Genomic DNA, 22,466 nt, shown 5'->3' on the forward strand with positions numbered 1-22,466 from the left:
TGACTGTATTTAAAAAAACCACTACATGCAACATATAATTTTGTTGCTATCATAATTAAGAGGTATTTACACGGGCTCACCAACCAGAAAACAGAATCTGTTACTGTAAAATTCCTACGTGCTGTACAGAACAAAATGAACTCGAGCTAAAACCATGCAGTCTGACCTTGCAAAGCCTTACTCATGTGAGCAGTCTCACTGAAATCCTATGAAATCCTTGGGATTACTTGCATAGAAACTTTACTCCTTGAGGAAGTAAAAAAAAACACAATAAAAGTCTCATAGCAAGGCACCATTTAAATACAAGGAAAGGGAGCAAGAATAAAAAATAGGAGAACAGAAATCCTTGGTCGACATATTTTATTCTGAAGAGCCTGTCTCTCTCAAAAGCGCTCTCCAAGTCTCTTTTCGGCACAGAAATAGGCTGAAGTAGAAAGAAAACATAACACAGACTTGATAAAAAGCAATTTTTAATTTTATCAAATTGATCTGTACAAAAGTTAGCATTGCTTAGTCAGAAGCTAGTGAAGAGAACAGATAAGTAACAGCCAAAGTCTTTCAAACTTTATACAGAAAAATAGATTGCATAAAAATGAATTTTCTGTATTTTCCCCCACCCCCACATCCCCAAAAGGAAATATGCAAAAAATATTTTTAGAAAAAGAGTAGGAAATGTAGAAAAGGTAAAAAGATGATAACCTCTGAAATGTGTTTTTAGATTTACAAAGTTTTTAAAGGCACAAGTTACCATAAAATAGATGGTTATTATATGCTCAGCATACAATGGAAGAAGTAGAAATATATCAATGAAATATTAGTCTAAAACTAAGTACCTAAATTTTTTTTTTAGTGGAGAAGATTTTAGTTTCACAGCTTGATGGATGATATCTGGTCCCTAGAAGCCAAAAATCAAAGCAGAAGTTGGTAATTTCTCATTAAATTACATCTTCCTATAAAGTAGTCCTGGTTCTGAAAGTGTACAAAGATCCTGCAATGCCTTAAATCCAATTTTAACGCCTGAAAGCAGGTAGCCAGAAAAACATCTTGCTGTCTGCTCCTTTTGCAATTGCTTTAGCCTCCGAATTTAATTAGTAACTTTTGCAGCAAGCCCTTAGCGTTGTATTTCCCTCCCTCCTTATTTTACATTCCCATTTGAGTTTCCTGTTCGTGACCAGGTCTGCGTGAGGCAGATTCGTTCAGTCCCTCTCTCAAGCACGACTGCTGCAGCGGTTCAAAACAAAAAAACCCAAAAACCAAAGAAAAATCTATAGACTCATAACACCATTTTATTGTATCATCTCCACTATTTTTATGCTCCCTCCCCACCCCATCTTTAAAATCTTTTAAAATTCTACTTTTTGCACAAAATTACTTCATTAATTAAAAGACAAAATAATACAGAACATAAATACATATTTAACAGATTTAAAAAAACACTTTAAGCTTCCAAAAACAAAACAAAATGTTAATTACAGCCAAACCTTGCTTAGAAGAACTCTTGACTAAAAAACAAATACTTCAGACATTTAATTGGTTGGTCCCACCAGACTCGTTTGTTCCCACAAGATTGTTACACGGAATCGCCGGGTTTTCGGTGTTCATATGCGTTGGTCCGAGTGAGTTCTTGCCCTCAAGGTTGGTCCGTTTCTCACATTGCAATAGACCCTTAAAGTCTCGAACGTCTTTTCCTTCCCCCCTCCCCCCCACCCCCCGCTCCATTTTTGCACTTGTCAGCTTCCACGACGAGAAAGTTCAGTCCAGTCCTCACAGAGGAGTCAAATGGTTCTGTCCTTCATTTATTCAAAAGGAAATCGCTGGTCCTTTACTTTAAAAATTTTTCTATTTATTTAATTAAAGAAAAATAGAGCTCTGTCCTTTTGGAGAGTTTTGAAGCAAGGGGACATCCAGTCGCAACGAGCAGAGTTCCCAGTGGCTCAGGAGGCACTTCGGAAACTATCGCGGCACTCCACGTTCTTCGTCTTCATTCCTTCATTAGTGCATACGTTGGGGAAGCCCTCGGGGGCTCCACGCATCCTTTAAGGCCTCGTCAGGGTTGTATAGACCGGCTGGTCCCAGTTAGCGGTGGGGCTGTGGGCCGGCGGGATGGACAAGCCGTTGAGGATGGGCGTCGCGTAGGGGCGCCGCGAGGAATGGAAATAGGGATACTGGTAGATGCTGGAGGGGTAGCCGGGGTAGGGGTTGTAGTAGTTGGAGCTCTGGAGGTCCGTGTAGTCACACTGGGAGCTGGAGAAGGAGGCGGCGGCCGTGGCGGTGGAGGCGGTGGTGGCACATGCCTGGGCGCTGTAGGAGCCGTAGTCGGAGTGCGCGGGGGAGCCGTGGGACTGGTCGCTGTAGTGGCTGGGGCTCAGCTGCTCCGTTTTGATGTGCGGCCTTTGCTGGCCCGAGTCGGCAGACGACGGCGATGCCGAGGCCGGGCTTTTGTGAGTCCACACCTGGTTGGCCCCGCCGGTGCCCGTGGCCGAGTGGGAGTAGGATGCGCCGTAGGAGCCGGCAGCAGCGTTGGGGCCGTGGTCGGCCGGCATGGCAGCGTGGCCGTTGAGCGGCAGGTACTGGTCAAACTCGTGCACGTCGAAGGTCTCCATGTTGTTGATGACCTCGCTGCTCAGCTCCGAGATGTCCACGTTGCTGAAGTCGATGTTCTGGCGGCCGCTCTCCACGAGGCGGCGGCCCTCGTGCTTCAGCTCCTGCTTGCTGCCGTGGTGGAGGTCAGTTTTGGGGGTGGTGGGTGGGGTGGGTGGCCCGTGGGTCTGGCCTGGGGACAAAGGGAGAGCAAGGCTTTAAGGAGAGCAGCCACAAAACACCCGGTGCCTCCATGAGGCCAGAAGACACTCCTTTCTTCCTCTCCCTATTGGGAGGGGGAAAGAGTTTAAATCCATAGCCCCAGGTTAGAAGTGGCTGACATCCCCCTGCGACCACATCCTCAGGTGGGATAAGCTGCCTGCAAAGCCTGCAGCAGGGAGATGCCGGGGAGCGCGCAGCACCCCATGGGGCTCCTTCCCTGAGGCACAGCAGGACAGCCCCACTGCACAAACCGCCCCTCGCCCGGGAGTGGAACCCAGGGGGACTCGGAGGGACCCCTCCGAGCGGGCAGCCTGAAGGCAGCCCTGCTTTCCTGGAGCAGAGCAGCTGTCCCAGCAGCACAGGAAGGGGCCAGATCCCCAGCCAGGCTGGGCGAGAGCGCAGACGCGTCTGAAGCTGCAGGACGTTCGCAATCCTCCTGGAATCTGTCAACACGCACCCGGTGCCAATTCACAGCGCTGCTGAGAAGCGGGGAGATTTGGGGGGATGCTGCGTCTACGGGGCTCGCTCCCCCAAGCACCCTTCACATGCTAAATGCATTATTAACTCTATCACCCTGCAATTAATTTCCGCCCTCCTGGTCCTGCTGCAAAACTGGGGTCCTTTCCCACTTTGGGGATTTCCTATCGCACAGTGGACTATACAAGCATTTAGTAACTAAAACTGTGCCCATGTACACAACCTGGCATAAAACCACAGCTCTCAGGGCTTTGGATGCGCCCAGTCCCACCAATATTCCCGCACAGGCTTGGGGGCAAATGTGCCCGTTCCTGCTGGCAGGTTCGGGTCTCAAACCGACATGCCCAGGACCTGCAGGATTTTTGCCCACAGCGCCCTTTACCTGCGTGATCGCCGTGGTGGTGGGAGTCAGCCATGCCCCCCAGCCCGCTGTCCGCTTTGTAGATCTGCGTGCCCGCGTGGTGGCTGAGCTCAGCTCCGGAGTCAGAGTCACTCTGCCCAGCTTTTACGCTTTTCCTCCTCCGTGGCTGGTATTTATAATCCGGGTGATCCTTTTTGTGCTGGACCCTGAGCCGCTCAGCTTCTTCCACAAACGGACGTTTCTCATTTTCACTTAACAAACTGGTTGGGGGTTGATTTTTTTTTTTAATAAGGAAGAGGAAAAAAAAATCAAAATTAATGTCATCCTTAGAAGTTCTTAATCTATCTTCATACTCGTATCCCCGCTTCCCATGCACTGACCTAAAAGTTCATTACAAAACAAGTTTGCAGTAGCAAAAAAAAGCTAAGTCATACTGCAAAAGTGCATTAAATTATCAGTTACAGAGGTATGAAAAAAGCATCCATTTCAGATACTGCTAACCAGGCAAAGCAAAATCCCCCTGCCCATTTTAAATGCCACTTTTTATCCCTTAGCCAAATATTATTCCCATGTTTGTCTTACAAACGCTACCCCCTCGCCGCGACCAGCAGCGCTGCCCATTTCCAGCTTTGTTTAGTCCTTACAAAGAAACCACGAAGGCAACAGCAATAGGATTAGTTCTTTTAAAACTCTCTCCCACCCCGACCTCTCTTTGCAAACTCCCGGGGAGGCTCAGCCCGCAGCGGGAGCATCGCTGGCCCAAGCGGGTGGGAGAGGTGTGGGTTTGGTGCAGTCAGAGCAAAGCAGGAAAGCGCAGCTCATCGCAAGCCCTGGAAAGCAGAGCGCCCAGCAAAAAAGTTTGCATCAGTGGGTAGCGCTACAGATAACAAGGGAAATGAGACCAGATTAAAGTCACCGCTAAAAATGGGCTTGCTTAGTTTTCCAGCTTGTTAAGCAGCAAGCAAGTAAAGCCAGACAAAAAAAAAATAGAAAAAAACGTCGTAAGAGACGCAATAAAAAATATCGGAGTTTCTCGGGGACAGGGATGCTGGAAGCAAGGGCACGAGGGGGCCGGGGCTGCACATCCCGGCTGGGGCAGGGGAAGTCCGCGGGTGCCGCAGCAGGGGCAGGACCCGCAGCGGGCTCGGCGCAGCGCCCGGAGGCTGCGGGGGATTCCTGCGCTGCGCTCCGGAACGGCTCGAGAATCCCCCGCGGGCAGGCAGACAGACGCGAAGGAAAGGAGAAAAAAAAAACAGTTAAAGGGGGGAAAAAAGAAGAAGGGGGAAAAAAAAAAAAAGGAAGAAAAATAAGCAAAAGCGGCGGGGGGCTCGGCGGCCGCGCACCCCGCGACGAAGCCCCCGCGGGACCCGCTGAGCGGTGCGGGGCGGCGCGGAGCTGCTCGGGACTCACCGCCAGAGCTTGCCCAGGGTCTTGCTGAGCTCGGCGTTGTGCAGATGCGGGTACTGGTCGGCCAGCTTCCTGCGGGCGGCCTGCGCCCACACCATGAAGGCGTTCATGGGCCGCTTGACGTGCGGCTTGGCCTTGAGCGATCCGTTGCCCCGCACGGGCATGGGCACCAGGCTCCAGTCGTAGCCCTTCAGCACCTGCGAGACGGCGTCGCGGATGCAGGCGGGGAAGCGCTCGTCCACCTCGGCCGCGTCCACCTTGGCTCCCAGCGGGGCGGCGCCGGGGGGGCGCGGGGCGGGCTGGGGGGCGCAGCCCAGGCCCTCGGAGCCGGCGGGGGACAGCGGCGAGTCCGAGTCCGAGTCCACGTGGGACATGGAGCTGGTGGTGCCCGCGGGGCTGCACGGAGCCTCCAGCGCTTTGTCGTGCTCCTCGGTCATGTTGAGCATTGGTGGCCGCGGGAGGGGCGGGCGGGCCGGCCGGGGATGGGGGGCGAGCAACGATGTTGGGGGGTGGGGGGGGAGCCGCCCCGAGGGCGACTGGGTGCCCGGGCGGAGCGGCGGGGCCGCGCACCCCTCCGCGGGCTGCCGAAAGTTTGAAAAAAATTAAAAAAAAAAAAAAAAAAGAAAAAAACGTAAAAGCGGAAAAACACAAGAAAAGCACAGAAACGCTGGAATTTCGGCTGGAAAAAATAAGAACAACGAACAAAAAAGAAACGGAAAGGAAAAGCAAAAGTCTCGCTGCAGTCCCGGCGCCCCGCTCCGCGCCCCGCGCCCGCCGCCGCGCTCCACGTCCAGTGCGAAGCGGGGCCCCTGGCAACAAGTGACTTTAAGGCGAGGGCGAGAGGCTCCTCCCCCGGCGCCGCTCCCCATTGGCGGAGCGGGCGGAGCTCATTTCCATAAGGGGCGGGGCTTTGTAGCCCGCCCGCCCTCCCACCGCCCCGGCCCGGTGCCGCCGCTGCCGCGGGGCGCTGCGGGGGCTCCGCGCTGCTGGGGCATCGGGGGGAGGGGGGGGAGACGCCGGGCTGCGAGCCCCCGGAGCCCCCAGCGGCCCCTGGTCGGCCGTGCTGGCTCTGCTGCACCCCCTCCCGAAGCCAGCCCGGCTTTTGCAGGGTTCGTCGGGAGCGTTTGGTTCTCGTTACCCGCCGAGTCCCGCCTCTGCCCGGAGAGAAGCGGCTCCCCAGCCCCGGGTTCAGCCCCTGCTGCCCCGGGAAAACAGCGTGAAGGGCAAGATTCACGGGAAAAAAAAAAAAACGGAATTTACAGGGAAAAAAAATGGAAATCGGGCGAATGCTTCGAGCGCTTCAGCGTTTAAAAGTAACGGGAATGGGGGGGAGCATGTTGTTTATTTGCTGCGGTATATAATCAACATAAAAATATGAACTTGAAATAAAGTGTGTGCTTTGAGTTTAAATGTAACACCGGTTATGCTTATGTGTGCCAGAACGTGCGTGTCGCTCCTAGGGGAAAATGCATGTGCTCTGATAAAGCTGAAAGCAGGATTTTGTATTTTTTTTAAATTTCCCATTTCCTTATTAGTATAATCTTTAAAGATTTCAGCTTTCAGTTTCCATAGCCACAAAGCGAATTACCTTCGGGCAAAGATTTTTTAAAAATATCATTTTATAAAGTGTCACTTAAAAAAAAAAAATGCCTTTAAGCCCCGAGCCATGCTACATCTGTTGGCCTTGTGAGCGAGGAATAACCGAACGTCTCTTCCAGGGCCCAGGCCGAAGCTTAATGAGGTTGCGGAAGGGTTTCTGTGTCCCGGGGCTTCAGACCAGTGGCTCAGCGGTGCTGCGGGACGCTTGGCAGAGCTTTTCTCGGTTGACAAATAAATAGCATGCATTTCTGTAATGCCTGTCACTGCGGGATCTCGTCGCTCATAGTGCTAAGTTTACCCCACTGGATTTCTATGAGTCAGGTAAATTGTATTTCATTCATTTCAGAGGCAGCTGAGTCAAAGCAACGATCGCTGCTCTCAGTGCCTCTTCCAAAGGCAGCCTCTCCTGCGAGCGCCTTCCTCGGGAGATCCGAGCCTCGCTGCGGGGCTGGGGCTGTGGGACAAGCCCATGGAGGTGGAGATGAGAAATGAGGCTCCGATCCTTTCCTCCCTGCCTTCAGTTACACACCGCATTCCTGTAGCAGAAGCCCCCACGGACGGCCAGGACTGGCGACGTTGTTTTTTCCCCCCTTGCGTGCTGCTGCCTCGCACAGCTCCCCGGCTCTGCCCCGGGCAGGGAAGTGCATTTCCCAGCCCACACGCTTGAATTCCGCTTTGTCAAAAGCAGGTAGGAGGAGGAGGACAGCTCTCGGGAGCTGCTTCCTCTTACTCCGGAGGTGGGCAGGGGGAAGAGGTAGTGCCTGGAAAATGGGCAGGGCACGTCCCCTGCCTCACGTCTGCTTTGGGGGGCTTGCAGAAGCCATCTCATGTCCGAGCGGGTGGAGGGAGCCGCATTGCCCTGCCTTGGGCCTCCTCCGAGCCACAACAAGCGGGTTCAAGTGGCATCATTTGTCTCGCAGGGGCTCAGGTTGAAATTCTAGGTGACAAAGGGCCCGTGGTGTTTGCACAGGGATGGGCAAACGATGGAGCTGCGGGACAGGTCCTGCGGTGACAGCAGTGATCCAGAGCTGGCCTAGCACTTCTCTGTCTTGCCCCAAAAAGCGGTGGTAGGGCAAGGATGCAGAAGAGCTACCGAGTGAAGCAGGGAAACTATCTGCTGGCTGGAAAGGGCACAGACATCAGAAGAGAAAGAAGGGCACAGGAGGGAAAGAAGTGGCAGGTCCAGCCACGCTGCAGCTTCAGTTCCACAGAAAGTGCGAGCCGTATTTTTATCTTAGTGATTTTGTTTGCCGGGCTCCTGCTCTGTCCTGGTTCACACCCTTTGGTCTTAACCAGAAGGGGTTATTTCCTCACCATCCCATTATACCACCCCTCAGAGGCCAAAGAAGAAACCGACCGCACAGCCTGCTCTGGGGAGCTCGTGCTCCCTGCTAGGGGGAAGCGATCGGATGAGCCGCTTCTCAAATCTCCACACATCTTGTCACTGGCGGTCATAATTTACACCTCGATGCTCTCTGGACAGAGGGTAATGTAAGTGATTCTTCCAACCAGCAGCTTATCAGTCTCGCAGCAGCTGGGAGGGCCAGCATTTGGTGCTGGCGTCTCCTGCCCCGTTTTTAAGGTGATTTGGCTCATTCTCTGACTCCCTGCCCAGCTCCAGCACAGCCAGCAGCAGCTCTCGCAGGAGCGATCTCCGCGGGTCTGCGGGGATGGCGATGCTGTGAATCCCACTGCAATTTTCTCTGACGTGCCACGGCAGAGCACGGGCCCTGGAGCTGCACGCAGGGACCGATCCCCAGCCCGCTGCAGGGCAGGCCCCGACCTCAGGACCTTCAGGACAAGGGTGCAGGTCGGGGAGGGAAGCACCGACACCCACATTGCCCAATGGAGGCTTAAACAGAGCACCCAAATGGGGTAGGCTTAGGGATTTTGAACAGAGGGATAAAGAAGCTGGCTGTTCTTGGCAGAGCGGGCACAGCAGGAGCCCATCAGGCACCTACACACGTAGGCAATGTTGTTTCATTTTTTCTGAAGTCTGACACTGTCTTCTATAAAGTTCCTGGCCAGCTTGCACCAGCGTTGCTTGGGATCAGGCACTAAACACCACGTCTGTGTGCTTGGCTCCGTCACTTTGTCACTTGTCCCCTGGGAACCCTCAGAATCACCGTGGGACAGGAGCACCCTGACCTCCCACCCTGGTTCCTCTCCCCTACACCTACTCATTCTGCAGGAGCACGCCTGTGCCTTGCCTTCAGACGGTCGGTGCCACACTAACACGAGGGAGGGGACGTTTTGTCATCAGTGTAACGCAGGGAAGTCGTTTTCAGAGCATGTGGGAGCTGTCGCGCTCGCTGGGAAATGCTCTGCAATGTGCACTCCCTCCCTGGCTGGGGGGGCCCAGCCAAAAGTTGGGCTCTATCGCTCAATCTGACCAAGTGGTAAAGTTATCATTTTTCAAAAATTGGCTACCTTTGAACTGCGAGCAGATTATACATGGGAATTTCAAAGAGCAAATAGAAAGAGCCTTACAGGGAGAAGAAAAAACAATCCCTAATCAGATAAGAGTAACCTGTGCATCGTGTTAAAATAAGCCTCTGACATCTGCGGGATTAATGCTCTGCCCAGAGGACACAGCAGTTCCGTGGCAGTTCAGAGATTTCTGTGAAACGAGGTTCAGTCCTTCTCAGGAAAGCTGCTGATTTCTAACAGGAGAAAAAAAAAAAAAAAAAAAAAAAGGACCTGCAGTAACTTTCAGTTAATTTCAATTAAAATAGCATCTGAAGAGCAGAAAAGCTTTGCTCACAAAAAGAGCCGTAGCGTTGGGTCTCCAATCCTGCGCTGTGTGCTTGTGAAGGCTCCAGCACACAACCAGTGCCTGCTCATACGCTTCTAAGCCTAGGTTTATATCGCTCAGCTGCTTGTAGATCAGTTTTGGTCCAAAATTTGTCATCCATTTGCATGAGATGAGCCTCGTTGCTCTGGATAATTTGGGAATATAAGGAGTCAGATCCATTTGGAGGAGTAGAAGGGACAGAACCTTTCTGTAAATTTTAATGAGCGCTGTGGGTATTTGGTCCTCAGCATTTCCATAGCTCCCACCACTGTGCTTAGCTGTGCTCTCAAAATTCTTGGTGTCACCTGCAGAGCAGGAATGAAAAATGACCGTGTGCTCCCATCAGAGTTACTGCGTTCCAGTCACTGTGTGCTCCCACCACTGCAAGAACAAGTTTTTATTGTGCAGCCTCATCCAGAGCCCGTTATTAGAGACATTTCCGTGGATTGCGAGGAGCTGGGACTCGAGGCTCACATCCCAGGGACTGGAAGCGAGCTTGCACCCCTCGCACAGCTGCTGCAGTCTCCTGAGAATAGGGTGAAAAGAGAGAGGCTTAAATATTAGCTTAATATTAGTTTTTACTGTGTTAATGGGGTGCTGAGCTCATGTGTCCCTCCTTTTTCTGGACAGGAAAGGTTTGGCAGCTGCAGGACAAAGTTAATGCGGGAACATGTCCCCCAGCAGCTCTTTTCCAACCCATGAGCGTTTACCTGGCGCTGATACAAGAAACTCTGCACACCTGCACTGGGCAGGACTCCACTGACCTCTCTCCGGCTTAAAAGGCAAGTGGAGAGGAGTGCACGGGATTCCTACGTCCTGTCCTGGGTTTCAGCATGGCAGAGACATTCGTGAAAAAGGAACTTATTTTTAGAAAGCTTTAACTTCAAAGGCAATGAGTGTTTCACGCAAATCTTTACATGCTACGTTTGGCATAGAGGGGAGTTTCTGGTAAAATAAAATAAAATAGGTCTTACTAACAAATGCTTTTATGAGTATTAATTTTTAATATCCCAGGGGAAAATGTAAACGAGTGGCTTGTTCTGAGTTTTTGTTGTGCAGCTCTCGCAGCCTGCCGTTGCACGCTGGTGCTGGCAGCCACGGACCCGGCGGTGAATACAATCACAAACCCGAAAGGGACAGTCGTCTCTTTCGGCCTCAGAAAATGTGTGTGTAAAGACCAAAACCAGCAGAAAGGAAAAGATATGTCAAGGTGTAATTCCTGTTCGAACATTCTAAAATACCAGTGACATGGCAAAATTTGTTTTTGAGTGATCACCGACACTTTACGATGACAATTACTGTTTAAAGGCCAGGTGAGACACTAGCAAGAGATCTGTTCCTTCTTCTTGCAGGCTGGGCGTCATTTTTTCAAAATAATGGAGAATCGCAGTTTCATCACTTAGGATTACCGCGATTATTAATTGTTTGTCCTAGAGTACTGCTTAGGAATCCCACTTCTGAATCAACACCCCCTTGTTACAGATGCTGTACAAATACAGTAGGAAAAAAGTAATTCTTCCTCCAAAAATCCTTTTCAGTCCTAATCCTGCTAACCCTGGAGTTAAAGATCGGATTTCCACAGGGAAGGATCAGAGATTTTAATGGAAAAAATATTACCGCTGGAAAAATCTTGACTAGTGGAAGGAAGCTCCCAAATTCTTTGTGAGATCCCCGTCTCCCATTTAGCAGACACAGCTGAATGCTCAGTGGGATTGTGTGTAAGAGTATTATATGTAAGTGAATGTATGTTTTCTTTAGAGGAGTCCCCAAATGTTAATGCTGCTTTACAAAATAGTTATTTCTGCACACATTCACTTTCTCTGTTTTATTTAAACCCGATTCCTGGCAGCCAGAGGGGGGAAAGACTAGACCTGAATGAACACAGAGTAATTTAGGGTGCCAGGGACAGCAGGGTTGAGGTGCTGGTGGGGACAGCTGCTGGGTGCTGTGACAGTAAATGCTTGTTTCTCTGTCACTTTTGCAGCTGTTTGGAACACAGCAAAATAGGGTCGGGCGGGGGGACGCGGCGGCTCGCATTTTGTTGAATGAAGATCAGCATCAATGATGCCTCTGCGCCCGCCTGCGGGCCTGACATTTATGAATCACTTTCCCTTTGAGACGAAGGCTCAGAGCCTCGCTCTTAAATATCTCGTTTGTCTTACTTGCTTGGTTTTTTACGTTGTTTTCTTTTATGATACCTTGGTTTGAAAAGAGGGAATGCAAGCAAAAATCACATCGTGAAAACAAAAGCTAGTAAAAAAAGTGAGCGGAAAACCAAACACAGATGACAGTCCACACAAAGCTGCGTACCAGCGTGAAGTGCAGAACGGAGAGGAGGTAATTTAATGTTGTAATCCACCATTTTATTGCGCGCTTTCCTTTATAGCTTGATCCATCTTCCAGTAGAGCTAAAGGGAAGGCTTCTATTGCCTTTTATGAGAGTTGGATCAGTTCTTTAGAGTAACAACATTTTTATGCAATTTAATATACTTAAAACTTTGCAGCTCGTATCGATGCAAGGCGCCGTTGACACACGACGTCCCCCGAGTGCGGGTCGGTTTCGTTTGCTGCTGCTTGCCGCTACTGTCCCAACCTGCGCATCTGGCAGACCTCAGGGCAATCTTTTGCAATGAAAACCAACCGAGCTCAGCATCCCCTTCCCGGCTCCAATTATTCCGTTTTTCCTAAATCTTTAGTCTAAGCCCTCCACTTTTCCTCAGTAATTTCCTCAATTATCCAGTTTGTTTTACAGACATTGCCACTTAACGTGGAATTTGCTGTAAAAGTTTCATAAAGACCTCACAAAGGAAACCATTAGCTTACATCTATTTAAATTTATCTAGCCAAACCTTGTGGCTAATCCAAAGGGAGAGCGAAACTGCAGTATACCCGCGGCCTTTAACAAATAGCTTATTTTTCTTTGCCTATACAATGCACCATTATGTCGTGTGTGGGGTGTTTTTTTTTTTTGTAATGAGAACAATGCAAGCAGCAGTGATGGGAAACTGGAAAAACAAAAGAGGCATTTATAAGGGACCGGTTTACAGTCTGAAAAGCATTGAATAACGTTACACCTGATAAAAGATACTTTCTCAGAGACCATGGTGCAGTTTAGCAATGCGGTATTTACTCAGACGGGATGCACCTCTAAAACCGTTGATTACGACCGCCGAGGCCACTTTATGAAAATGTTTTTGGTTAAAGAAAAACATACATCGCTCTACACAGGGTCAAGCGTTTGGCAGCTATAAACTATCCAAAGTAGAAATCACGGCAGCATCCGAAACAGCCGGCGTGGAAAGCCGGAGCGATTTTTGGTGAAACGGTGCACGGGGCCAGGTGCCGGGCGCTGCGGGCAAGCTGCGAAGCGGGGCTCGGGGCCCGGCCTGCTGTGTGGCCCCGCTGTGTGACTCCGAGCCGGGCGGCCCCGGCACGCCCGGCACCGGCCTCTGCCATCCCCGCAGACGACGATGGAGGAAGGGGGCTGCACAACCACACAACCACGGAGGTTGGAGAAGCCCCCCGGGGTCATCCGGTCCGACCGTCCCCCTGCCACCCACGCCACCCACTAAACCACGTCCCCGAGCACCTCCCCCTTCTCTCCTTTTCTGAAAAACGCGGCCTCTTTCGCTCCTTTTTCAAGACTTCCTCCCTCGTTCCCAGCGATCGGAGCTCACAAACCCCTTTTTGCTCCCCATTCCCCCCCCCGGTGACCTCAGGCCCGCTCCCCGCCAGGCCCCCACCCACCACCGCCCACCAACACCTGGCGGGGCCGCGGGGCTGTTCCCGCGGGGGGCACCTCCGCCCCCGGGGACCCCCGGGGACCCCCGAGGACCCCCCCCCCGGACCCCCGAGGACCCCCCCCAGGACCCCCCAGGGCCCCCCCCGGACCCCCTCAGGCCCCCGGGGGCGGGCCGGCCGCACGCATGCTCGCTGCAGGCCGCGACATGGCGGCGCCCAGCGCGGCGCTGAGGCAGCGGCGGGCGGCGGCGGGCGGCGGCGGCCCCGAGCCCCCGGGGAGGGCGGCGGCTGCGGCGGCAGCGGGCGGCGGGTTGGTGCCGCCGGTAACGCCGGGCACCTTCTGGCTCACCCGCATCGTGCTGCTGCGCGCCGTCGCCCTGCTGTACCGTGAGTGTCCCGGCGCTCCCGCAGGGCAGCGCTGCTTTTCGTTTCTCCTCTCTCCCGGGAGTCGAGGAAAGGGTGTGTGTGTGTGGGGGGGACCCGGAGCCCCGAGCTGGGGGCGGCGGGGCTGGCTCGTCGGCAGCGCCCGGAGCCCCGGGGCTGGGGGCTGCCCGCTCGCCGGGGCCGGCCCACGGAGCCCTCGGCCCCCGGGGGTCGGGGGTGTGCGGCCGCAGGTCCCCGTGGTGCGGGGGTCGTCGCCCCGAGGGGCCCCGCCTGGCTCAGCCCAAAGCTGCCTCGGTTTTTGGGTGGCGGGGGTGTGCGCTTGGGTGCCTGGGGGGGCAGAAATGGGGTGCGGGGAGAGCCCCGTGCTCTAAAGAGCGGGTACAGGGCTGGGGGGGTGGAAGGAGAGAGCCCGCTCCTGCCTGCACCCAGCGTTGGGTCTGGCTGTCCTTTATCAAGAGGTGTCGTGAGCTGACGCTGCGAGAGAAACTCATCTCGAGGGATGCTGGAGAGCTAAAGCTAAGGAGCTGCACGTAGGACCGGAGGAAGACAGCGTCCTCGGGTGCCAACGCTACGCCTCAGCGCCTAGCGTCGCCGCTAACGCAAGGTGGTGAGGCTGGGTTTCCTCCTCAGCCCTGCGCGTTTGGCTCTCGTTTTGGCAAGCCAGGCACAGAGCCGTGCTCGGAGCCCGCCGCTGAAAAAATATTCGCGGAGAAACCTAAACTGACATGTAACACGCTACATTACAAATTTTAAACTTGCCCCAGATTTGTCCACAAAATCGTTAGGATTTGTAGGCTGCCAGCCTGCTTGGATTATTTTGCATCAAAACCATGCAGAAGTTGTAGTTTTGTATGGTTTTGACACGTGCTCTGTTTCTAGTTTGGTTTCAGCTCTCGGTGAAATGCGGGGTTACGACTCTTTCAGTCAAAATGAAAGCGATTCTGATATTCCCCCGTGTGTAAATCCAGACTGCTGAGTTTCCCAGAGCTCAGTTTGCAGTTTCCTTATGAACAACTGATCGGCGTTCTCCACTGCGTGTTCTGTGGAGGCTGCTGCTTTCCGATCATGGATTTGGGGCTATAAATGTATCGCGTCCTGGAACAAATACTGCCCCGTAGGCCGGCGGTGTGTTAGATGGGAAGAGGCAGGAAGGAGGGAGCAGGCAGGGGCTGCAGGGGTGGAAATTCATTGAGGTAGAGGCAAAGGACGGCAAAGAGCAAGTCGGATGAATTGGACCTTCTGGTGGGTGGGAGACCTTATCTGGGACAACCAGAGTGGTAAGAGGTGAGGAGCAAGCATCGTGTTCAGGGTGATGCGAGTTACGGCCTGGAAATTAAAAAAAAAGGGCACATGAAAGCAAGAGGAGGAAGCTGAAGTAAAGGCTGCTGACTGAATGCATGGTGACAGCAAATAGAGGGAGAAGAGCTGGATTTGCTCAAAGAAGAGACGAGTGGAAATGCCTGGAAGTGGCGGGAGGGAGCCCCAAAATGCTTTCGCAGTCCACAATGTGAAAACCCTTTTCGGAGGTATCCTCGGAGGAAGGATTTCAGGTGCCAGAAGCAGAGGCTGGAAGGAACAGGGTAGGAGGCCGGCTCCATCCTTTCTAATGGAAGAGGTACAAGAGGAGAAAAGTTTACCCACTCGTTATGCAACTTGTGTGTGATTGCAGTCAGGTAACAGTGATTTCTCGTCTTGGCTGAGTAACAGCCAAGTGACCCAAAGCCAGAAGCGTGGGCCAGGTTGGAGGCGGGTCAGATTCCAGCTCTGGCTGTCACCTCAGCGTTGTAGGGACGCCGGCGCTGATCCCGACGTGGGGGACATGCCGCACAGCCTACAGCCGGGACCTCGGTGGGGTAGGAACTGATCGATGTGTCTGAGGTGGGGAGACCGGCAGATTCCTCTGTCAGAGGCTGCAAAACCGTGACATGGCTGTCGGGGTGGGATGCTCTCCAGGGAGGGTGCGTTGCCTTTTGATCTCTTCTGTGAGCCTGGGCTTAGAAACAGCAGAAAACAATTTTAAGCCTCTGTGCCAAGCACCTCTTCAATTCTCTTTTCTGAAGATGGAACCATTTACTCTGACAGATTGTTTTTTCCCAGACGTGGCGATTCTGCACACACCGAGTCTCAGACTTGCTGAGGAAACGGTTGATGGCGTTGTGACAGTTTGACATTCCTCGGCTGTGGGATGCTTTTCCCCTTCTTTCATTTCACCCTTCTCAGTGTAACCCTTTCATTCCTGCCGTGTTAAGAAACAAAACCTCTGGGGGGGGGGGGGACACCTTGTCAGGGAGAGCAGCCACCCCGATGGCTGCAGCTCCTGCTGAGCTGTGGAGCTGTGTGAGCTGGGAGCTTGTTCTCCCTGCGGGGTGCAAAGGGAGGGACGGGAGAGCGAAGGACCCCGTGGATTAGTAGGGAGAAACACCATTTGGGGTGTGCAGTGACATGCACATGACAGGCCCCCACATCGTGCTCAGCAGTTCTGTCCCTCACCTCCTTCCCTGGTGCACAAGCCTGCTCCTGGGGGGCCGCTTTGTTGCCTGCTGCAAGCCTAGGAGATGCTTTCCCTTTGGATCTTCACCTCTGGAAGGAGGACAGGCAGGTGTGAAGTGTCCGTTGTGCCCTCCCTTCTCCCCTGCCCCCTTTGGTTTTAACAGCTCTCCACCTTTTATTTTTTCTTTGAAGGGGGTTTCCAGAAGCATCCAGGGCCTGGGAAGTCCCTGGCAAAGCGACTGTTGTCTGAGAGGCAGGTTGGAGATGGGAAGGTGGAAGAGGATCTGGTGATTCGTGGAGGCCAGCGACCAAGCCCCCGCCGCTGCTTGCAGGAAGGGGAAGGAAGGGGAGAACGGGTGCGAGCTGGAGGTGCTCGGCGAGGTTTGCTGCCTGCGTGAGGGAAGGCCGGCGGGGTTCTCCGAGCTGAGGGCTGACACATGTAAAGTGCCTCTGTGCAGTTCTGTTTGGAATAGTAACGAGAGCTGCGTTCCTCAGTTAGGCGCCGTCTTATAACTGACAGCCCTCAGACGTTTTTGTATCTGGGGCCTCTTTCTCTACTCCAAGTAAGTGTGGGCAGACCAAGCGGTAAAGCACTTCTGGAGGGAGAGTGGGCAGCCGGGCAGAAACCAGCCTTGATCGCTGAGAACAACTCCCTAGGTCCTGCCCTGCGCCCGGCTGCCCAGACGCCTCTGATCCGTGGAGGCATCTTTGTACAGTGCCGGGTGCCAGTTAAGACCTGTCTGTCAGACTTCCACGGCCAAGACCTGTCTTCAAGGGCTAATTGCAATCTCTAATTCATGGGGCAGGGAGCCCTGGAGAAATGCAGTTTTGACATTTGAAGTCTTTCCGTCGTGGTCCTGTGCTGCGTGTTCTTTATGGCAGGGATTGACATTTTGTAAGTACAGAAAGCCTTTGGGGTCTTGGTGGAAGAGCTGTTACAGGTAAATAGCTGGTCCCAAAGCTCTTGACAACAAATGCGTGTTATTTGCTCCCTTCACCCTCCTAAATCATTTTAAGTGCCCTTTTTGGATGATTACTATCATCAGATTCCAGATGTAGAAGTTTAAGTAATTAGATACCACCCTTTCCAATTTCAGCCATGCTTTGTAGAATGCTTTGAAATAAAAGCTATTATGTAAATACAGTTTATCTTCCTTCTCCTCATGTATTGTTTAATAGTAGTATTTTCTTTCCCCAGAGCTAGGACTACGGGAGGTTCATGCTACTTCTTCCTCACTCTGAAATCTAAAGCCTCCTCGGGGGAGTTTGACTTCCTGCAGGTTCCTGGCTCTCTCCTGGTGTCCTTCCTCCCCTCTCTGCCGTCTGCCCTGCTTTCCCTTGCTCTTCCTTCAGTTTTTTGAAGAGGCTCTCAGTCGCTTTCAGATTGCCTAGCCAGGATGCTGGTATAGCCTCTGACACTTTTTCTGCCCTGGAAGGCTTTATTTCAGCGCACTGCTTGTTAGCAAGTCTGCATGAAGGCAGGATGTTAGCGCTGAGGGCTTGTGAGCTCCCTGCTCCCCATTTAACTGCACGAGAGTGCTCAGTAAGCGTGGCAGAAGCAGGTTTGGTTCTGATCTAAGCACTTGCACCGTAGGAAGATAAATTAATAGCAAGCAGTGATAGTTTCAGGGAAGCGATAGCAAGAACTGAGAAGGAGCAAACCTGTCTCCCAGTCTGCTGCTTGCCTGGAGCTGCTCGGGGGCAGAGGCATCCCAGAGCATCCTTTGGCTGCAGGCTGGATGGCTGCTGGTGTGCTTCTGAACAGCCTGGGTGCTGGGGGGGAACTTGTGAGCAGCACCAAGGCCCAGCCTGGTGTGTTTGCTTCACGCTATTTCAAGCAAAGAGACGATGAGGAGGTCCGCACCTAAAAAGCCCCCAGACACAACCACCCCGAAGTCTTTTGCGCCGCTGCTAATGGCAATAAAACAAAAAAGTGTTAAGAATGGACTTTGCGTGCTTACTGGTGGCTGTAGGATTGCAGGATGAAAAGGGGGTTGCCTGATTTCATTATTCCTCTTTGCTTAGTACTACCCGTCCTTGCTTTTGTGTTGCAGAACTTTGCTGGGGAATTTATCACTTGAAAACTCTAATAGCAGCGAGGAGACCACGAACATTCTCCCCCTTTTTCTTGTCGGTAGTACAACCTCTGTTTGCCAGCATCCAGCATAGGGCTTTTTTTTTTTTTTTTTTTCAATGCCTCATTGGGTCAAAGGTGCACGTGATATATGGCTCCAGGCAGACATTTTTTGTGTGTGTAAAACGTAGTTTGGTTTCCATGCAAAGCTCTGTGCTTTTGGTTCATTTCTTCTTGTGGTTTGGGCTTTAAGCAGAAGTTGAGACTTCTTTTAATGGTGGGGAGAGAAAGCCATATGACCGGAAAGTCTTGGATTTCACATCTTTAAATCTTTACAGAGCATGAAGAATGGGATTCTCTCATTCTCCTACCATGACAGGCTGAGCCTGGACCGGGGGAAAGGAACTGAGGTGACAGGGCAATGTGGATAGACCAAATCATTTCAGATGGGTGACTCCTGTGCTGCATGCTCCAGTTGTGTTTATTGGTAGCATGTGGCTTTGAACAAGGAACGCCTTCAGCTGGGGGAGAGAGGAGCCTGGGAGGGGAGGGAGAAGGTGAGGGGGGGGAATTAATGGAAAAAAACAGTAAAGCACCTTCCGAGGTGAGGATAAGTAGCGAAGGTCTATTAGCAGTTGATGACAATTTACATGTATTACTTATGTAAAGATCAGCTCGCAGCAGGTAGAGGAGCGTGCTCCCATGTGAGCTGTCAAAGGCTCCGTCTGCCTCCTGAGTGGGAGGGAGCATGGGAGTCGCTGAAGGCGAGGGTTTTTTTTTTCCATCTGCAGAGGAGTGAATAGTCTGAAGAAAACCAAAGTGCTCTGGGGAGAATGAAGAGATTGGCATGGGTGAAGGCACCCAAATCCGGGCAGCACTGGTTAAAAAAAAAAAAAGAAAAAAAAGTCCAGGTGGCAAGCAGCCACAGGGTGGTGGGGAAGGTGACAGGGCTTTATTCTGGGTCTGGAGAATGTGGGATGTGCCCAGTTGTGCTGGGGGCCTGCAGGGGACACCCCTGGGTTGGGAGCCCACCCGTAGCCTCGCATCGTTCCCATCAGCGACACAGGAAGGGACAGCTGTGGGAAAACATCAGCTTCTGCATCCCGGCTGGGAAAGTGTTTCCTGAACTCAGGAAAAGCTCCCTACTCGGTTATGTTCCTTCTGTGAGGTGGTACCCGAAGGTGCCAGCCGGTCGGAGGGGTTGCTGCTGGGGTGCTGCCGCTCGCCTGGCCACCAGCGGTACCCGGAGGATGCCGGCTGCGGGTCCAAGCTCCTTTTGCCCTTCCGCCGTCCCTTTGGGTAAGACCTGGCTCGTTTGGAGAGGCTGCGGGGAAGCAGGGCAGGGCTGTGGCCCCTGGGGGTGCTCGAGGCCAATGTGCTGCGCGGGTGGGCACCCGGGGCTGGCTGGAGCGCTGCCCAGCGGGTTTGGGTTCCTACGACAGCCCCTGGGGAGAAGCAGGGGGAAATCAGAAGCAGGTAACCTTGCCCCCGTGCCCTGACAGCACAGCAAGCCCGCCAGGCAGCGCCCCGGCTGGAAGCACGCACGCTGACCATGTTTTATTTACCTGCAGGCAGTAGGAAGACGGGGAGTGGAAAATCCCCAAATACAAGGCCAAAGGTGAGAGGCTTCAGAGTAGGGGTTAAGGAAGAGGAACAAAAGCACAAGCTTTGGGGGCAAAAGGGACTTTTTCTTCTGACTAAACCAAGATCAAAGTGAAGATCCCTGGAGGGATCCTTCCCTGGAGGAAGCGGTGTCTGTTATAGTCGATTTAAGGGTTCAGCTTCTGGAGAGGTGTTCAGGGAGAAGAAGCACTGACAAGCTGATAGATAACTCTTTTTTTCACCCCTGCTGGATTTGTGCATCTCTTGCATTGCTGAAATCCTTTGCAGAATCTGTCTTCATCTTCCCCTCTTGTGTTTCTGGAGGGTGGACGTGGGTACCGCTGCCTTCAGGGTGAAGCCTCGCGCGGGTGTAGCTGGTGCCACGGCAGAGTGGGTCTGGATGACCTGGCGGTGGGGTTTGGGAAGCTGGCAGTACAAATGGGATGTGTCCTCCAGAGGTGCTCCCGAAGGTGCTGGAGGTGAGCAGGAGCGTGGCACGAGGCAACGGCTCGGCCTGGGGAGGTCCAGGAGAGGGAGCTGGGTCAGGGACGGAGCCCCGAAAACCGTGCGAGCAATGAACGGCACGCACCAGCCGTGCGCCCCAAAGGTTCGGGTGATGGATCCAAATGGAGGTGGCTCCTTCAGCGTTCGTCTTCGTTGGACGAGCGTCTCATCAAAGGAGGGCTGTTGCCAATGGGGTTTAGCCCTGAAATCCTGGCATGCAGAATACCAGCAGTGCAGCATCTTGAAAGCAAACGGTGTTCAGAGGGAAACCACTCTGGAGCCCAATTTGTGCAGTCTCTGGATGGGCAGCTCACGCCAACCTATAATGCAGTCGTTGCTGCTTTCAGATTTAAAAAGGCTGTGCAGTCTTTTGTACATACAATGTGTACTTTTCTTCAATTGCTATAGTTTGCTTTTCCTAATTTGCCCTTTCCTTGTTTATCTTGCATACTGTACAGGGGTCTAATTTAGATTTTTTTAAGGAAAAAAAATTGTGTAGCAGTTATGGGTTGGGGCAGCAATTTCTGTAGTGTTTCGAGGTGAATTTGATTAGCACTTTTGGAAAACTGGGCAGCAGACTGCTGTGCTAATCAGGGGAAGTCAAGCTGTGGAGTTTTAAGGTATAGTTGGTCTTTTTTTTTTTTACCCAGAACTGAAGATATTGTCTGAGGCTCAGAAGCATTGTTTCTACTGGTTTTATGTGTTGGGTTTTCTGATTACGCAGCTATGCTGAACAAAGTATTGGTAGAAAAATACAAAATACAGAACATTTAAAATACAGAACATTAAAATCTAAAATACAGAACGTTTAATTTCCTGTACAAACCCGATTCCTTAGTCATGCGGGTTGTTTTTTCCTGTCCATAATTGAGTAAAATATTCTGTGAGTCTTTATCAGTGTGCAAAGTCCTTCATGGTGTGTAAAAGATGGGCAGAAAGAGATGCAAACACTGAAACCCTCAGCTTTGTGTTGGTGCTGGGACTCAGGACCCGCTGACATCAGTGGGAACCCTCGCAGTGACCTCGGGTCTGTGGGGTGGTGACTTCACGACGAGACCGAAATACGTGCTGTGTGCAGGGAGGTGCAGCAGGTGGTTCGGGGATTAGCTGTGGTCCGTGGGAGCCCTCCCTGTGTGTCTGGGGGGGAACGGGACGTTTGTTTTTATTCCCTGGGGTTGCGGACTCGTGATTGCTGGCCTGACTTGAAGGAAATGGGGGTCCAGGCCTGAACTCGGGGTGCAGTTTCAGTCGGCCTTTCTACCAGGGTTCCCAGTGAGAGACAGCGACCAGACGAGCACCAGCATTTTTTGTTTGCAGAACGACAGCGTTCCGATAAGGAAGAAAACAGAATTGATCATTAACGAAGGAGGACTGGGGGGAGATAAATTAGCATTTTGTAAGACCTCAGCTATTGCTGCGTGTGACGTGGCTGGTGTTTGGATAATGCCTGAAACGTGGGTAAGTTAGCTGCTGGGAGCAAAACGTGTGCAGCCTAATCAGGAAATGTCGGCCTTCATTTTTTTCCTGAGAAATGGAGATTACTGCAGTTACAAACTGCAAATTGGTAACTAGAGGAGATGCCTAAAATATGAGATAATCCCTAGAAGCTGACCAACTTGCTCTGTAGAACATCAAATTCTAGGTCTATAATCTGTAATTAAATTGCTTATGTGCTGTTAAAAAAAGCATCTGGCTCTTCTAAGATTGTCCAGTGCAAGAGCATAGATCCTATACAAGAGAGCCGTAGCGACATGTAAAAAGTAGCAATTTAGAGAACGGGAAAATATTAAATCTTTGTATATCCAACCTCCCAGGATGTGAGAGGATCCAAAAGGTCAGCCCATACCATAACTACTGGCCTTTGCTGTTGCAGTGTTTAACCATTACACTGCCAGACAAATGGAGGCGTGTTTTGGGCACCGCTGGCATGCTGTGTATGAATTTAAGCTGTCTCATTAACCACCTTGTGAAATATTAAGCGTATTTAATATGAGGACAAATTCCAACGCTTGATAAATGCCCAGATAATGCTTTGTAAAGATGGAAATAGGCTGTCCGCTGAAGTCAAAGCGTAACATTGCGGATAAAATCTGCTATCTGCCACGGGCTGTATGTGCTGGCAGCAGCGGATATTATGTCACTACCACCACCATTTGTGATGGAGGTGTGACACTGCGAAGTATTTTGTGCAACTGAAATATGGGGGGTCAGAAAGTACAGCTGTGGGCACC

At 52.1% G+C, this 22,466-nt stretch overlaps 2 protein-coding genes across 5 annotated transcripts in view; one reads left to right on the forward strand and one right to left on the reverse strand.

Moving 5' to 3' along the window:
• Window positions 1-345: 345 nt before the first annotated feature.
• SOX8 (SRY-box transcription factor 8) lies at window positions 346-5,843 on the reverse strand. The gene is made up of 3 exons (XM_080556815.1): window positions 5,051-5,843; window positions 3,662-3,900; window positions 346-2,773 (listed from the first exon to the last, which is right to left on the reverse strand). Exons 1-3 carry the CDS (start codon window positions 5,491-5,493, stop codon window positions 2,037-2,039), a joined length of 1,419 nt encoding a protein of 472 aa, XP_080412941.1. The 5' UTR covers window positions 5,494-5,843; the 3' UTR covers window positions 346-2,036.
• A 7,508-nt stretch (window positions 5,844-13,351) lies between these two features.
• The window catches only part of LMF1 (lipase maturation factor 1), a 193,267-nt gene continuing 184,152 nt past the window's right edge, over window positions 13,352-22,466 (forward strand). The window contains exon 1 of one of the 4 annotated variants that reach the window (XM_080556793.1): window positions 13,352-13,568. In XM_080556793.1, coding sequence (XP_080412919.1) covers window positions 13,367-13,568 — 202 coding nt within the window. In that variant the 5' untranslated portion in view covers window positions 13,352-13,366. Of the gene's footprint in view, window positions 13,641-22,466 lie in introns of all 4 variants that reach the window. The other 3 variants (XM_080556794.1, XM_080556792.1, XM_080556795.1) reach the window with 3 other exon arrangements.

This window comes from Anser brachyrhynchus (genome assembly GCF_964034855.1).
Source record: "Anser brachyrhynchus genome assembly, chromosome: 15".
Taxonomy (NCBI): domain Eukaryota; kingdom Metazoa; phylum Chordata; class Aves; order Anseriformes; family Anatidae; genus Anser; species Anser brachyrhynchus.